The sequence below is a fragment of the Microcaecilia unicolor genome, chromosome 9 (genome assembly GCF_901765095.1).
Source record: "Microcaecilia unicolor chromosome 9, aMicUni1.1, whole genome shotgun sequence".
NCBI classification, from domain to species: Eukaryota; Metazoa; Chordata; class Amphibia; order Gymnophiona; family Siphonopidae; genus Microcaecilia; species Microcaecilia unicolor.
In genome coordinates, this window is record NC_044039.1 from 96,399,883 (window position 1) to 96,417,285 (window position 17,403).

At 44.8% G+C, this 17,403-nt stretch overlaps 1 protein-coding gene across 2 annotated transcripts in view; it reads right to left on the reverse strand.

Annotated features, from left to right (window-relative positions):
* The window catches only part of LOC115477466 (inositol 1,4,5-trisphosphate receptor type 2), an 801,768-nt gene that overhangs the window by 326,641 nt on the left and 457,724 nt on the right, over nucleotides 1-17,403 (reverse strand). For both annotated transcript variants that reach the window (XM_030214365.1, XM_030214364.1), the window contains exons 35-36: nucleotides 11,879-12,021; nucleotides 2,753-2,861 (exon numbers count right to left, since the gene is read on the reverse strand). In XM_030214365.1, the coding sequence (XP_030070225.1) occupies nucleotides 2,753-2,861; nucleotides 11,879-12,021 (252 nt within the window). The remainder of the gene's footprint in view (nucleotides 1-2,752; nucleotides 2,862-11,878; nucleotides 12,022-17,403) is intronic.

Genomic DNA, 17,403 nt, shown 5'->3' on the forward strand with positions numbered 1-17,403 from the left:
AGACTTCACCCACAGAAACATTTGCTAGAACATTAAACCTAATGACAGTAATGACACTGCAATTAGGGCTTCAACAGCCACCGATTCTTTAAGCCTAGAGCTCCCCACAGATAGATATCACTACCTCATTTTGATGTTTGGACCACATAGCATTCAAAACTTCACTCTGTTCCTCAGCAGAGTGTCTTCTGATACCAAGTTCAAATGCTCCATCTGGGAGATATGGATGACATCACTACCAGGTTTCAGTAAGCTATCAAGGTTAGCACTGGCCACCTACACTGGAATCAGTGGAGACAGCACTGATCTTCCAATTGAGCACAAGGAAAGTCCAGATGACAACAAGCTACTAAGATCCCCTTCTGGAACTCCGTGCAACTCTCCAGGCAGCTTCCCAACTTGAACACAGAAATCTATTGGGTCAAAAGCCAGGGCAGACACCACAGGATATGCTTAAGGTTTGTTCTTCCTTTTCCCCATGGCCATAGACGAAACCTCTGGGTAGTCAGCAAAGTTCATGTTGATGACCATGTGCTAAAGATCATATTGGCTCAATCCCCTGAGATTTTGAACTCACTAACAAAATAAGGGATCCTTTTACTAAGGCACAAAGCCGCCTATGCATGTCCAATTTGGAACTACCGCCCGGCTACCACAAGCCCTGGGCAGTAATTCCATTTTTTATGCACGTCTGATATGTGCATCCGAAAATATTTTTTATTTTCTACCATATGGTGCTAACCATGCGGTAATCGGAAGTACACGCGCTGACCATTACCACCCGGTTAACGTGTGAGACCTTACCGCTAAGTCAATGGGTGGTGGTAAGGTCTCAGGTCCAAAATGGTTGCGTGCCAATTTTTATTTTGATGCACATCCATTTTCAGACAAAAAAAGGTCTTTTTTGCAGGCACGCTGAAAAATGGACCTGCGCACATCCAATACACACACCTACAACAATGCAGGCCATTTTTCGGCGCACTTTAGTAAAAAGACCCATAAAATTGTTGCTTCTCAGCCACCTCTTTTCATCACCCCCCCCCCCCCCCCCCCACACACACACACACACACACACACACTGCGTACATATAGTAGCGCTATAGAAATGATAAGAAGTAGTAGTAGTAGACCACTGTAGAATACATGGAGGGGCATAATCGAACGGGGTGCCCAAGTTTTCCTGGGGGGACGGCTCTGTGAAGGGGCGGCGAAACCCGTATTATGGAAACAAGATGGGCGTCCATCTTTCATTTCAATAATACAGTCGGGGACGCCCAAATCTCAACATTTAGGTCGACCTTAGAGATTGTCGTCCTTAGAGATGGTCGTCCCCGGTTTTCGCCGATAATGGAAACCAAGGACGCCCATCTCAGAAACGACCAAATCCAAGCCATTTGGTCATGGGAGGAGCCAGCATTCGTAGTGCACTGGTCCACCTGACATGCCAGGACACCAACCGGGCACCCTAGGGGGCACTTCAGTGGACTTCATAAATTGCTCCCAGGTGCATAGCTCCCTTACCTTGTGTGCTGAGCCCCCCAAACCACCCGAAAAACCCACTCCCCACAACTGTACACCACTATCATAGCCCTAAGGGGTGAAGGGAGGCACCTATATGTGAGTACAGTGGGTGTCGGGTGGGTTTTGAAGGGCTCACATTTACCACCACAAGTGTAATAGGTAGGGGGGATGGGCCTGAGTCCGCCTGCCTGAAGTGCACTGTACCCACTAAAACTCCTCCAGGGACCTGCATACTGCTGTCATGGAGCTGGGTATGACATTTGAGGCTGGCAAAAAAAAATTTTTACTTTTGTTTTTGGGTGGGAGGGGGTTGGGTGACCACTGGGGAAGTAAGGGGAGGTCATCCCCGATTCCTTCCGGTGGTCATCTGGTCAGTTTGGGCACCTTTTTGAGGCTTAGTCACAAGAAAAAATGGACCAAGTCGGCCAAGTGCTCATCAGGGACGCCCTTCTTTTTTCCATTATGAGTCGAGGACGCCCATCTCTTAAGCACACCCCAGTCCCGCCTTCGCTACGCTGCCGACACACCCCGGTGAACTTTGGTTGTCCCCACGATGGAAAGCAGTTGAGGACGCTCAAAATCGGCTTTCGATTTTGCCGATTTGGGTGACCCTGAGAGAAGGACGCCCATCTCCCAATTTGTGTTGGAAGATGGGCGCCCTTCTCTTTCGAAAATAAGCCTGATGTGATTCACTTATATTTTATGGCGATATCACCTTCTGTCTACATTGTTTGGACATTAGGAAGATATTGCTACCTCCCAAAAGCTAGTCAAAGAAAAAGTAAATCTAAAAGTTATCAAGTAAAACTATATTTTACCTGCAGAAATATGCTTTTAGAAAACCGCCATCCCTGTTTATAAGTAAAAGTGAGCACACATGTCAACTGCACATACCTTTTTACTGACAGTACAGAGATGTTGCTGGAGACAGAAGGATTTGGAAATGTGCATTTAATTCTGAATTTTCTCCCCCTCTAATAATTAGCAGCTGTAATTATGAGTGGCTACTTTTCTTTAATCAGTTTTGAACTGAAAATATACACATATTTCAACTTTGAAAATTAGTGTGATGTTCAGAGGTTCTATGTATTTATGAGCTTTGATCCTACCTTGACAGTCTTAAAATTGCTCCCAAAATGCATTTGACTAGCCTGGGGGTCATGCTGAAGTCCCAGACTCAGCTAATGTGTTATAGTACTGATACTGTGGATAACAAAAGAATGCATAGTACCTCTTCCACATAACTATCCTTCTTATCAAGCATTTCCCGCAATGTCTGAAGAATTTTAATGCAGAGCTTTTCTTCTTTCTCCATTAGCTTCTTTGTATGATTAATCAACCTTAAATAAAATGACAGAAAAAAAATCCATATTATTGTGAAAGACTTCCCAACTAGGAAGAATTGAGAGTTATGTTATCTGGTAAAAAAAAAGGTTAGGGGCCCTTTTACCAAACCGTGTTAAGCACCTACTCCCTAATTCTATATAGTATGCCACAAGTTAGGCACCAATTATGGGTAAACAGCAGTTAGATGCTATTCTATAAGTTAGTGCCTGAGTGCTTTAGCATATAACTGCAAAGGAGGAACTACATGTCGGTGGGCCATGGGCAGGGTGTAAATGGGTCACACACTTAGGCGCCAAACTTACAGAATACTATAAATTGCATGCCTAAGTGCCAACATTTAGGCGCTAACATTTACCTCTCCCTTTTACACAGTGGCAGCCCTACCATTAGGTCAACTGAGGCAGGGGCCTCAGGCGGCACTCTCCATGGAGTGACAACTCCCCCCTTCCCTCCTGAACCCTCTTCCCCGTGTTTACCTTCTTTTTTTCTTTTCCAAAAGGCGGCAGTGGCAGTGATTCCCATAGCCGGCCTCTTCTCCCTAATGCGGCCTGCCTCTTGATGTAGCTTCCTGTTTCCTCAGAGGTGGGACGCAGTACAGCAAAGAGGCAGGTGCCGGCGGCAGGGCAACCTATGGAAATCACTGCTACTGCCACTACCGCCTTTTTGAGAAAGAAAAAAAAAAGAAGGTAAACATGGGAATGACGGTTGAGAATTGAAGGGGGTAGATGCCAGACCATAGCCAGGTGGGGACGGGGTGGTATCTCATTCCTGCCTCAAGTGGCAGATTGCCTTGGGCCACCCCTGCTTTTACATGATGTAAATATTAGTAACAGAATATGGGCACCCAGATACTGTTCCAGAATACTATCTTAGCACACAGATTTTGCGTGCCTAATTTTTAGCGCCCTTTATGGAATTGCACCCTATATGCACAGTTTACCATTTGGCAACTGCTACCACACAACCCAGTTAAGGGTAACTGCAAATTTTACTGTGCTTTAGTAAAAGGGCTCCTAAAGGTCACAAAATAGTTACTATACATGTAAGTTCCTATCTGTGCTGAGCAAAACCATCCATTGGATTGTCTGTATTTTAGCACATTTCATATACAAAACCTAAATACCAATATTAGAGAAAGATAACTACACTGAATAAATGTCAAATAAAAAGGATCTATTTATTCAACAAAATATTTCATAATATCCTCGTATGAAGAATTATGTAAACTCTTTGGTCAGTAACCGGTGGAACCTCCTTGAGCAGCAATAAATTCACCTAAACTTTTCCTGTAACTGCTCATTAGTCCCACACATCACCCTTGAGGAATTTTGGCTCATTGTTCCATACAGAACTTTTCAGCACCATGACATTTGAAGGCTTCCTTTCGGGAACATCTCACTTCAGGTCTTGCCACATTTCAGTAAGGTTTAGGTCAGCACTTTAGCTTGGTTATCAAAGTGCAGGTGCCTAAACGTTTGGTGTGTCGATACTGGATTATGCTAGCATTCTGTTACAGAACCTAAGCGTCTTGGTTCTGTTACAGATTACAGAGGCATAGCTAGACTTGATATTTTGGATGGGCCCAGAGGTAAATTGGATAGGCTATGCCACGTGCCTTCTCCCCCACCCCCCGAACCACAGACCACATATATCTTCCCGGAGATATTTTTTAAGAACGTAAGAGGTTTGCCTACAGAGCTGGTGAATCAGAAGGCAGCTGCAGCGGAGACTGACGGGCAGAGAACGGAGAGCTGGGGCCTGGAGGTGCTGGCATCTGACTGCAGATTGGAGGGGGAAGCGCAGTCTGGATGGAAGAGTAGAATGGTCAACCGGGGCACTGATGGGAGAAGAGCTACAATGTATTGAAGACTATGAGTGAGTAACAATAGAGCAGCTGAAGAGAATAAGATTAAAGGCAGCCGGTTTTGTGGTTATTGTGGCATATGGCCGCCTCATCCCTGAGGAGGGGTTGGAACTGTTAATACAGAGTGTGTGAAGGCTGAGTGAAAAAGAGGAAGAGATTGGAGAAAAAAAGACAGAAGTAGCTCTGTGGGGTGACTGCAGAGCATGGACTAAGTTGACAGCTTAGGTATAGCGTTCAGTTGGGACATCACCTAGAGCATGTGAATTGGGCAAAATTAAGTGGCTGCCTGAACTGTATATTGAAGGGGAAAGGTCCCAGAGGTATGCCACCAAAGAAACTATTGGAGAGATTTCGTTTTTCAATGGAGCAAGGAAAAAACACCTCCAGTGGCGTTGGCAGGGACTGAGCGGAGCAAGGATGGCGGCGAGCCCAGTGGTGGCCGAAAAGCATGTTGAGGAAGGCACTGAGTCTGGTGAAGTCGTGAAAAGAGAGATGGTGGCCTGGTTTTAGGATCTGAAAGCTGATTTGGCAGGGGTCAGACAGGATATACGAACTGCCCTGAGAGAAATTAGGGATGAAATTCTTGATCTGGGAATGCGTGTCGGTGAGGTGGAGGAGGGGATGGAGACTATCAAGCAAGATGTGGGAAACCTTCGCAAAGAGGTGAACGAGGACACACGGGAATTACAACAACTCAGGGAGCAGGTGGAGGACCTGGAGAATAGGTCGCGCCGCAATAACCTGCGATTTAAAGGAATTCCTGATTCTGATATATTTAATAATTGTGAAGCAGTGATTCGGGAATTGTGTGGGTTCATTTTGAATGGGGAGGATGGGGGCCAACTACCGGAACTTGGAATCCAGAGAGCGCATAGAGTGGCTGGCCCGCAACGGGATGCTCATCAGAAAGACATAGTGGTATGTTTTGCTGATTTCCCCATGAAGGAGAAGATCTTAACTAAAGCAAGGCAGCAAAAAGATATTATTTGGAAAAATTGTAAGATTGGAGTGTTTCAAGACTTGGCCTGGACTACGCTGCAAATGCGTTTATCCTTCAGAGAAGCCACGATATATATGAGGTCAAAGGGGATCCGGTATAAGTGGCTTTTCCATTTGGGATGTGGCTGACAGTGGAGGGTAAATTGCGTAAAGTTAAGACCCCAGAAGAGGCATGGGCAACATTGCGCTCGCTGCAATGGCGTAGCCACAGGTGGGCTTGGATGGGCCAGGGCCCACCCATTTATGGCTCAGTCCCACCCAACAGTAGAACATGTTTAGTGGGAATCCCGAGCTCCGCCAGCTGAAAATTTCCCACTGATGGTAACGAAAGTGCTACTCTCCACAACACCGGCACCTGCGCATGCTCAGTTTTCAGTGCATGCCTGCTGCCAAGGTGGAAAGAAGCGTTTTCCCACCAGCTGAGATAATGTTTTTTTTGGGGGGGGGAGGGAGAGAACACTTGGTGCCCACCCAATTCTTGCCTAGGCCCACCCAAAATGTGTTGTCTGGCTATGCCCCTGGCTCGTTGGCATACAGAGATGTGCCAGTTCAGACGGAGTTGCGGGAGATCACCAGGGAACCCAGAGTGGATTCGGCATTAATGGGGGATATACTCCCTTCTTCCCAATAGTTAGAGGGACCAGGCAGGGATGCCCTTTGTCACCACTCCTTTTTGCCCTGTACATGGAGCCCTTGGCGGTGTTGATACGGCAGCATCCAGATTTTCGGGGGATTGAGATTGGGGAGATGGAACATCGAATTGCGTTATTTGCGGATGATATGTTACTTTATGTGGTGGATCCTGAGCGGACAATACCTGTGGTTTGGGGGATTTTTGAGGAATTTGAACGATATGCTGGCCTGAGAGTTAATATGGATAAGAGTGAAATATTGGGGATCTCGTTGCAACAGGGGGAACTAAGTAGATGGAGAGAAATGTTTGCGTTTAAGTGGGCCATGCATCACATTAGGTACTTGGGGATTCAGATTCCTAGGGACTTAGATAGGGTATATAGCCTCAACTAATAGATCAAATTCGGGGGGAATTGTCCCGATGGAAGGGATTGCGGCTCTCATGGTGGGGACGAATGGCAGCGGTGAAAATGAATGTGCTGCCTAGATTGTTATTTTTGTTTCAGGTACTTCCAGTTGAGCTTCCAAAATGGGTATTAAAGCAATTGCAGGGGTTGGTGGGACAGTTTATATGGGGGGGGGGGGGGTGGTAGGCATCCTCGATTGGCTAGACGGGTGTTATGGGGAGCTCCTGAGAGGGGGGTAGAGCAGTACTTAATCTTGAATGGTACTATATTGCTACTCAATTAAGGATGATTATGGATTGGGAGAGGGGGATAACTAAGCCTGCTAGTCAGTTGGAACAATCATATAGCCCGCATAGGCCGATGAGCTCTTACTTATGGACTACTGATGGAATGGGAGTGGTACTGGCAGGGATACCAAATCCCTATGTGAGGCACTTGATGGAGGTGTGGGGAGGTGTGAGGAGGCAATGGGGGCAGTCGGGGGGGTGTCAACACTGGCACCCTTGAGATGGGAGCCAAGATTTGGGGTAGGGAGAGGAAATATTAGTTTTGTACGGTGGGAACAGGTGAGGATTGTGAATTTTCGGGCGGTATTGCAGGGGGGGAGGATGAAGAGCTTTGAAACGTTATGTTCTATGTATTGTTTATCAGGGAAAGATAAATTTACATATATGCAGATCCAACATTTTGTGGGGAAATTGGGTTGGAAGGGAGGAAATCCACAGGAGAGGGAGAGTTTGGAAAATGTATGGCTTTTGCTCAAGAAGGTGCCTAGACCAATATCAGTGATATATACATTTTTGAGGGGACATAATCCTAGGCCGTTTGGTTTTCAGGGGGCTTGGGAGGAGGATTTACACTACCGCTTTTCTGATCAGGAGTGGGAAATTATTTGTGGGGAGGTGCGTAAGGCCTCGGTATGTGTCTTGGTGCAGGAAAATGCACATAAAGTTCTATCTAGATGGTATTACACACCAGAAAGATTGAAGAAGATGTACCCCGGTGCTTCGGATCTGTGTTGGAGGTGTGGCGTACAAAAGGGGTCTTTTTTGCATATATGGTGGGCGTGTCCTAGGGTAGTACCTTTTTGGTAAGATGTTATGAAAGCATTAGTGAAGTTAATTGGATCATCATTGGTATGTAGCCCTGTGGTGTGTCTCTTGGGATTATACAATGAAAGGGAATCTTGGGAGGAGTGGACATGGATGCGCTGGGGGCTGGCAGCAGCTAAGTGCCTTATAGCACAGTATTGGAAGAGGGTGGATCCCCCAACATTGAGTGATTGGAAATGCAAACTAGGTCAATTAATGCAAATGGAGCGATTAACGGCTCACCGCAGGGAAGATGAACTCGCTTACAACAACGAATGGCAAGCGTTTAGGTTAATGGAATTTTATAAGAGGGGGATGGGTTGGGGGGAGGGAGGGAGAGAGAGAGTGCCCCAAAGAACCATGGGATGCTCAAATTGAGTGGGGGATGGAGAGGGCTAGAGGGAAGGGGAGGGGAATGTTATATTATAGAAGTATAATGTTTAGTTGGGTAGTGGTTGCGGTGTTTTGGAGAGGATTTTGTTACTTATTGCAGTGGGTACATAGTAGTGGAGTTCTTATGAGCCCCTGCGTGGGCAAATGTGAGTGAGATGTGCTCTTGTTATGAAGTTATGCAAAATAAAAATATTTCTAAGTGAAAAAAAAAGAGGTTTGCCTACATTGCAAGGATGGTCATTAATACCTGTCAAGAAATGCCTGGGGCTATCCTGCAGTCACTTAACGGGTCTATCCCCAGCACAGCTCAGGAAAAGCCCATAGTTGGCTATTGAGACAGACATAGGGAAGCCACTGCTTTCAGTTCTGGTAGCCGTATCTCAAAAAAGATATAGCAGAATTTGAACCTTTTCTAATTCCGCTATATCTTTTTTGAGATACGGCTACCAGAACTGAAAGCAATACTCAAGATGAGGTTGCACCATGGCGTAGTACAGAAGCATTATTGTATTCTTGATTTTATTTACCATCCCTTTCCTAATAATTCCTAGCATCCCATTGTCAGACCCCAGGCGAGGGTTATAAGGGGGCCCTGGGAATAACTCAGGCAGACAAGGCATATAAAGATGAAAGTAAATGCTTTTATTAACCTTGGCCCTGTTACCTCACAGGCAAGGAACCTCATGCAACAGTTTCTTTTATTTAGTAACAGTCTGAAATAGTCCTCTGGCTAACAGGCAGTGTGTGGCTAGTGGGGCTGCCAGTGGCATTCCTAGGGGGGCTGACACCAGGGGCGGATCGCTGATGCGCCCCGCCCCCCGGATGCAGTGCAACCCCCCCCCCCCCCCCCCGGCGAAAGGACACTCCCCCCCCGCGAAGGAACCCCCCCCCCCCCCGGGTGCATGCCGCTGGGGGGGTGCCGTGCGCGCCTGTCCTTCGTTTGTTCCATGCTCCTGCTCTGCCCCGAAACAGGAAGTAACCTGTTCCGGGGCAGAGACCATGGAACGAGTGACGGACAGGTGCGTGCGGTACCCCCCCCCCAGCGGCGTGCACCCGGGGCGGGCCGCACCCACCGCCCCCCCCCCCCCCCTAGGAACGCCACTGGGGCTGCACCACACCAAACACAGCCTGGAAGTTCTTAGGCTTTCTGTGACTCAGGACTGGCTCCAGCCAGACCTCATCAAGGCTTGCAAGTCTTAACAAGAAACAGAGTTGGCTTACCTCAGCCAGGTCACAGCAGCTAAACACATTCAGTAAAGGCATAGACTTGTACTTCAGTTCTTCTTTCCCTTGGCCTCCTTAACCTGGCCCTGTCTTTTAAACTCCCAGGTATTGACTCCGCCCCTCCAAGCTCATTTACTCCCAGAGTAAGATCAGTACTCTTAAGGTGGCCCAGCCTAGTTAGAGATGGACTTTTCTTAGGGGTGAGGGGCAGAGTTCTATAAACCCAATCACAGACACCTAGATCTTTTTCTTGGGTGGACCCTAACAGCAGGTAACTGTGATTCGGATTACCAGTGTGCATCACTTTGTATTTGTCATCTGCCATTTGGAGCCCAATCTTCCAATTTCCTAAGGTCTTCCTGCAACGTTTCATAGTCCTCATGTGTTTTTAACAACTTAAAACTTTGAATAGTTTGTGTCATCTGCAAATTTAATCCTCTCACTTATTCCGATTTCCAGATCATTTATAAATATGTTAAATAGCACCGGTCCCAGTACAGACCCCTGCCGCACTCCACTATTCACCCTCCTCTATTGAGAGAAATGGCCATTTAACCCTACTCTCTGCTTTCTGTCCAATAACTAATTCCTAATCCACAACAGAACACTGCCTCCTATCCCATGACTCTTTAATTTTCTCAGGAGTCTCTCATGAGGAACTTTGTCAAAAGCTTTCTGAAACTCTAGATACGCTACATCAGCCGGCTCATCTTTATCCACATGTTTATTTGCACCTTCAAAGAAATAAAGCAAATTAGGTGAGGCTAGACTTGCCTTGGCTGAATCTATGCTGACTCTGTCCCATTAAATCATGTTTATCTATGCGTTCCATAATTTTATTCTTTATAATAGTTTCTACTACTTTGCCCAGCACTGATGTAAGGCTTACCCATCTGTAATTTCCTGGTTCACCCCTGGAACCCTTTTTACAAATCGGCGTTACATTGGCCACCTTCCAATCTTCAGGTACTACAGACAATTTTTAATGACAGGTTACAGATTACTAACAGTAGATTAACAATTTTATGTTTGAGTTTTCTCAATAGCCTTTGATGTATGCCATCCAGTCCAGGTGATTTACTACTCTTTGATTTGTAGATTTTGTCTCAGTACGCCTTCCAGGTTCACAGAGTTTCATTTCAGTTTCTCCGTATCATACACCCTTGAAAACCATTTCTAGTACAGGTAGATCTCTTGCATCTTCCTCTGTGAAGACCGAAGCAAAGAATTCATTCTCTGCTATAGCCTTGTCCTCCCTGAGTGCCCCTTTTGCTCCTTCATGATCATACGGTCCCATGGATTCCCTCGCAGGCTTTCTGCTTCTGATGTACTTGAAAAAGTTGTTACTTTGAGTTTTTGCCAGTTAGCATGCCTTAATAAAAGGACCCCTTAGTCATGCTTGAAACAGGTCTAGTCAAAAACATTTTATTTTTGGCCCTAGACATCTTCATTTTGTTCCATAATTACAGAAAAACATTTATATTTTGGTGCTGCCCATATCCCGCCCAAAACATGCCCCCAATACCACCTCTCGAAATTTAGACCAAGTGTGGAGCAAAACGTTTAAAATCAGGTTGTCAAAAATTGCAACGTGGATGCGTTTGAGAGAAAAACATCCTTCTGCCACTTTATAACATTTTTGGACTTTTTTTGTTTTGAAAATAAGCCCCTTAATCTCTCTCTGCCAATTTTGGGGCACAGACCTTAGAAGCTGAACCTGCTCTGTCTTTACTATTTATTGGATTCAGACCGTAGAAGTCTGCCTGGCATTAGTCTTATTTCCCAAACTGTGAATCTGCCATCAAATCTCACTCAGCTATGAAGTCATTTAAGTTTTGCATTAATTGGATTCCTTCCTTTATCTACACAGAGATCCTCTGTGTTTATAACATACTAGTAACTTGCTTTCGTAGTGTAATTTGCCTTTTGTACTGCAATTTAACCCTATGCCCTTTCATTTATATAATTTGTGAATTTTTATTTGTACTGTAAACTTAGTATTCCCGATGGGTGGTATATCAAATTTACAATAAACCTGAAATGTGCATACTTCCAATCTCTGCCCATGCTCTGTCCAAACTGCACCAGTACATGCTTATCTATAAGGTATATACCATCATGTCATCATGACTTTTACACTGGTTGATATTTTACAAAAGGCCACAAAAATGCAAAAATGACTTTATAAGATTACACCCCAAAATTCAATGGCACAAAAAATTGCTGATTAAAAGCAAGAGTTTTACCCATTTTATAAAGTTGACCATGATTTATTTTTTAAAATCCCACATCCCCAAAAATACTTTAGTCAAGTACAAATATTTCTGATGTATGCAACAAATTAACATCACAATCAGTTTTCTAAGAGAAATAAACAAAAATGAATGCAAACCACTTACTTGGACAGGAAAGCACAACATTTCATACGAGCATCACTTCCCTCAGGGAACAGAAGTTCTGGACGGTGCAACACATCAACTAACACAGAAAATTCAGCCTGTACCATAGGACTAAACTGTTGCTCCAAAGAAGACACTACATCCTAGAGACATAAGCAGAAGAGGTGTATTTGAATTATACCTTCTATACTTGAATGTAACTCACCTTGAGCTAAAGCTGAAAAAAGCTGTTGAGCAAATATTAAGTTTGAGTATTCAACCGGCTAAGTTCTGCAGTGCTATAAATGTACAAGTAGAAGTAATTTTATGTAGTATTTTCTGTTTGTAAAGCATGTTTTTCACACAGAAAATGGCTATTATAAATACGATGATGTACACATATAAAAAGTAGGTGCACCAAACGTTTGGCACCTTATTAAACACCATCCATGTGTAAGTGTTCCCACATGTACACCTATATTTTATAAAGTACATGTCTCACATGGAATGTTCATAGTAGTAATGCCTTTCTTCAGAGCAGCTGTACTTTAGTGCAAGAGAATTTAACTCAACTGGGGACATTATAGAAGCATATTTTGTAAGGGCACATATGCACCTATATTGCCTTTATAAGACATATGCCTTTTAGGACTTTTTATATAGGCACCCTGTCATGAAATTACTCCCCACAGGAGGAAATTTTCGTATTGCCTACATAACTGTAAAGTCTGTGGGTAATTTTTGCCTACACCTTTCCCACCAGTCTTCAAAGAAGTACTGGATCCTTTCCATTTGAATATTGCTGAAGGAAAATGTACCTACAGATGCTTGGAACCCTTTTTTTTGTGAGCATTTTTTCCAACCAAAACACCACAAATACTTTTGAAAATATAAAGAAAGTGCATTGTTTCAGTTCCCACCTTAACCCTGTCCCTGGAAAATATCTATTAAGGGCAACTCTATACTCTAGGCGCCTGCATTTGCGTGCCCCTTGCATACATAAATGTCTAGACTTAGCACTTATGTGTACGCTTAGCTGCAAAGGTGCCAAAAGTGCACCTAACCACTATTCTGTAATGGTGCACTTAACTTACATAGCCCATAAATGCAAAGGGTAGGACATGGGCAGGGCTCCCAGTTATGGGCGTAACTTACAGAATACTGTAATTTACACATGTCCCTGCCGTATTTAGGTGCCTGCAATTGTCCTAAGTCTATGGCTAGAATAACTGCAGGTAGATTAAATATTAGGCATGTCAATACTGTGCTATGCTTGCATTCTATAACACAACCTGGGCATACCAAACATCTGCAGGACGCCTAAACGGAGGCACCTGGTTGTAGAATTGCTCCCTCTATGTGTTGTTGAATGAATCTTTTTCCCAAATAAAAAAAACTGACCCACAGGAATGGATGTGAGAATTGCTCTCCCTGAGACTCCACTTTGGTTTATGAAAAAATGGCAATAACATGAGAGAACATCGAAGCCTATGAGGGCAATTTTATAACTGGGCACCTCCGTTTAGGTACCCCAAGGCTGCATAGAAGGAGCCTACTTTAGTGCTTAGGCAGAATATTGGCATTTATGCACATAGCACAAACATGGATATTGTCATTATTATAAGTATTTATCTAGTCTATATTCAAAATGATTTAATTGGCTAAAAATGGCCGCTGACTGGTTAAGTCATATGTTCAGGAGATCTCCGCTAATTTTCAGCAGCATGTAACTGGTTATCATCACTGAAAATTAGTAGTTAGTGCCTACCTGAAAGCTGGCTATTTTGGGGGTGTTCTGGGGGCAGAGTCGGCACTTAACCGGCCAGGGTAACCACGTAAAACACAGTCCTATCATTATGCGGCAATCTATGGCTGGTTAAGCACCAAATATCAACTTAAACAGCCATGTGTTAGTCAGCACTGCGTAAACCGGATATTCAGTGGCAAAGCCTGGGCATGGTCCAGCACTAAATACCTGGGAATAATGCCAGTGGTGGTCAGGATAATGCTCACTGCCACTGGCTGAATATTTATCCCTATGTGGCTAGCATGCATATATATGTTTACAGAATTGCCCTTTATAGGAGTCAGTACAAGTTGCCTAAAGAAAGGTGCTGGGATGCTGCATGCTAAGCAAGAATTCTATATTGGCAATTAAATACATAATTGCTGTTATAGAATACTAGCATAACTTGGCATTTACATAGCAACATTTAGGTGCAGCCGCTTACACCATGGCAACGGTTGATGTCCACTTCTAAATGTAACAGCTGTGCATGTAACTTCCAGTATTCTATAACCTTAGCGTGTAAGAGCTAGGCATACTGCTCATACACCCATGCCCCTCCCATGTCCACAACCCTTAGCAGTTACACGCTACAGGATTTCAACATGAAGGTTATAGAACTACAAGTAAGTGCAGTTACGTGTGTAACTGAAAATTGAAAATTAGTGCCAATTAACTCCAATTATAGCCTATTTTGGTAGTGTCAATTAGCACCTATTGTATATACTTGAATATAAACCAAGGTATTTTGATAAAAAAAAAAGGTATCAAAAATTAAATCTCCGTTTATATTTGGGCATATCTTCCTTCCCCGTGGCAACCAGCATTCCTGCCATTCACTCCTTTCCCCAAGGTTCCCTGTCGTGGCCGGCTCTGTACCCCATCCCCTGAACCAGAAACTCTCACTCACTTCCTTCTTCTTGTTGTAAAGATGAAGCCCCCACCCCCCCCCCCCTCCCGGACCTACTTTAGAGCCCTGGTGACCCCAGTGGTGAGCTGGGGGCAGGAGCAATTGCCTACACTCCTGCCCGTGCGGTCTCCACTCCAAAATGGCTGCCACAAATTCCAGTGGCAGTCTTGTCAGATTGCTGTTGGAACTCGCAGCAGCCATTTTCAGTATGGAGACCGCATGGGTAGGAGCGTAGGAGGATCGCTCCTGCCACTTATCACCACTCGACCACAAGGGCTGTAAGGTAGGCCCAAGGAGGGGCCTAGAGTGTTTTCCTGAGGGGGAGCTTCGTCTGTACAATGGGAGAGAGTAAGTGCAAGTTTCCAGGGGTGGAGTCCAATGCAGCAGGACACCTTGGGAAAGGAAGGGAACGGAAGGAATGCCACATGCCACGGGGGAGGGAGGAAAGGAAGGATAGAAAGGACTACCTGAATATAGACCACCATCGGTTTATATTCCAGTTAACATTTTTCCCCTGAAAAAGGTGGGGGGGGGGGGGGATGTTATTTTGGTTTATATTTAGAAGAGTTATATTTGAGTATATATGGTAATTTAGCAATTAGATTAGGTGCATAACTGGCACTATTTTATAACCTGTGCATGCAATGAGGAGATATATATGTGGGGGAATATATGTTCTGTTAACTTCCTATATTCAAGAGAAGGTGCTTAAATCCTCCCACCAGGTTTTATTACAGGTTGTAGGTTCATAGGTCATTCACCTAACAAGCACCAGACAGATCACTTTTCTTTGCTCCAAAATTGTGGACCTCACTCCCTGAGAAACTATACAGTTTAAGGACAATTTCCTCCAATTTAGGAATTTATTAAAAACTTGGTTATTTGAACAGGGTTTTGTATTCTTGATTCTGAGGACCGAGAGTGCTGCAAGAAATAAATATGAGATCATGAATTATGAATTCTTGTAAAGGGATACATATAGGGGTGCTGACAGGTTCGATCCTGATTGAGTTAATTAAAATTTCTTTTTAGTAGCTCTTTTTTGTACTATTAGAGGGTATGAAGCTTTTTTATGCATGAAAAGGGCTTTTATAAAGTTGTATGGCTGTATACATACGTAAAAGGCATGGGCGTAGACTGGGGGGGGCGAGGGGGGCAATGCCCCCCCAAACGATGATGAGGCGCCGCCGCGCCAGTAGTTTAAAAAAAAAAAAACAAGCAGGCACGCGCTCCTCTCTGTCCGCTTGGCTTCCCTGCCCTCTCTGTCTGCGTCCCGCCTTCCTCTGACGTCATTTCCTTTCGGGCGGGACGCAGACAGAGAGGGCAGGGAAGCCAAGCGGACGGAGAGGAGCGTGTCCGTCTACCCCCCTCTCTTCCTCCCTCCCACCGGCGCAGGCAGCAGTCTTTTTCAGCGTTCCTGGGCAGCGGTAGCGATGTACACGCTGCCTTCGGCTCTGCCCCAAAGCCTTCTCTTCAAGTTCCTGTTCCCGCATAGGTGGGAACAGGAACTTGAAGAGAAGGCTTCCGGGGCAGACCTAAGGCAGCGTGTACATCGCTACCGCTGCCAGGAACGCTGAAAAAGACTGCTGCCTGCGCCGGAGGGAGGGAGGGAGGAAGAGAGGGGGGTAGACGGAGTCACGATCTTGGACCTCGCGGGGGGGGGGGCAGCAGAAGGAAGATGGATGGGACTGGGAGGGGTGGGGAGCAGAGGGAAGGAGCAAGAGACGGATGGGACTGGGAGCGTTGGGAGCAGAGGGAAGGACCAGGAGACGGATGGGACTGGGAGCGTTGGGAGCAGAGGGAAGGACCAGGAGATGGATGGGACTGGGAGCGCTGGGAGCAGAGGGAAGGACCAGGAGATGGATGGGACTGGGAGCGTTGGGAGCACAGGGAAGGACCAGGAGATGGATTGGACTGGGAGGGGTGGGGAGCAGAGGGAAGGAGCAAGAGATGGATGGGACTAGGAGGGGTGGGGAGCAGAGGGAAGATGGATGGGATTGGGAGAGGTCAGGCACAGCAGAGGGAAGGAGCAGAAGATGGATGGGACTGGGAGGGGTGGGGAGTAGAGGGAAGGAGCAAGAGATGGATGGGACTGGGAGGGTAGGGAGCAGAGGGAAGCCTACTGGAAAGAAGACACTGCATAAAACAGAAGACACTGGGACCAAAGTGAATAGAAAAACTAAATGATCAGACAACAAAGGTAGATAAAAGTATTTTATTCAGAATTTATTAATCGAAATATGTCAGCTTTTTGAAATGTGCATCTGTGATATTTTGCCTGTAAATTTCAATTCCTTCCTCCATATTAGCATATTCATTTGCATATGTATATATGCAAATAAATATGCTAATATGCTCCGCCCATCCTTTGCCCCCCCAAATGAAACAGTCAAACAGTATGAAAAATGTGCAGTTATTTTTATGTGATCTGGATGTAGGTGTTCCCACGTGGTAAAGTTTGGGCAGAAAAAAGTCAGAGCTGTGAAATATGTGAATATGTTATAAAATATACAATTGCTCGTTTTGAGTACAGAAGCTTAAGGGGAGATGGGATGGTAGGGTTTTTAGGTTGTTTTTATTTAAATAGGGTAGGGGTCTTGTTTCATAAAACTTGTTATAAACTAGTTTGTGTTATTTCAAGTAGTTAAGGGACTTTGAATTGTTGCTATTTTCTTGCTGTTTATTAATGCTTGCATATGTTGATATAATTGTTTTCCTCTATGTTTATGCATTGTCTCTAATTGTTTAATAAAGATTTCTTTAAATTAAAAAAAAAAAAATATATATATATATATCAATATATATAAAAGGCGAGTGTCATACTCACTCGCAAATGCGCAGTAGAGACCT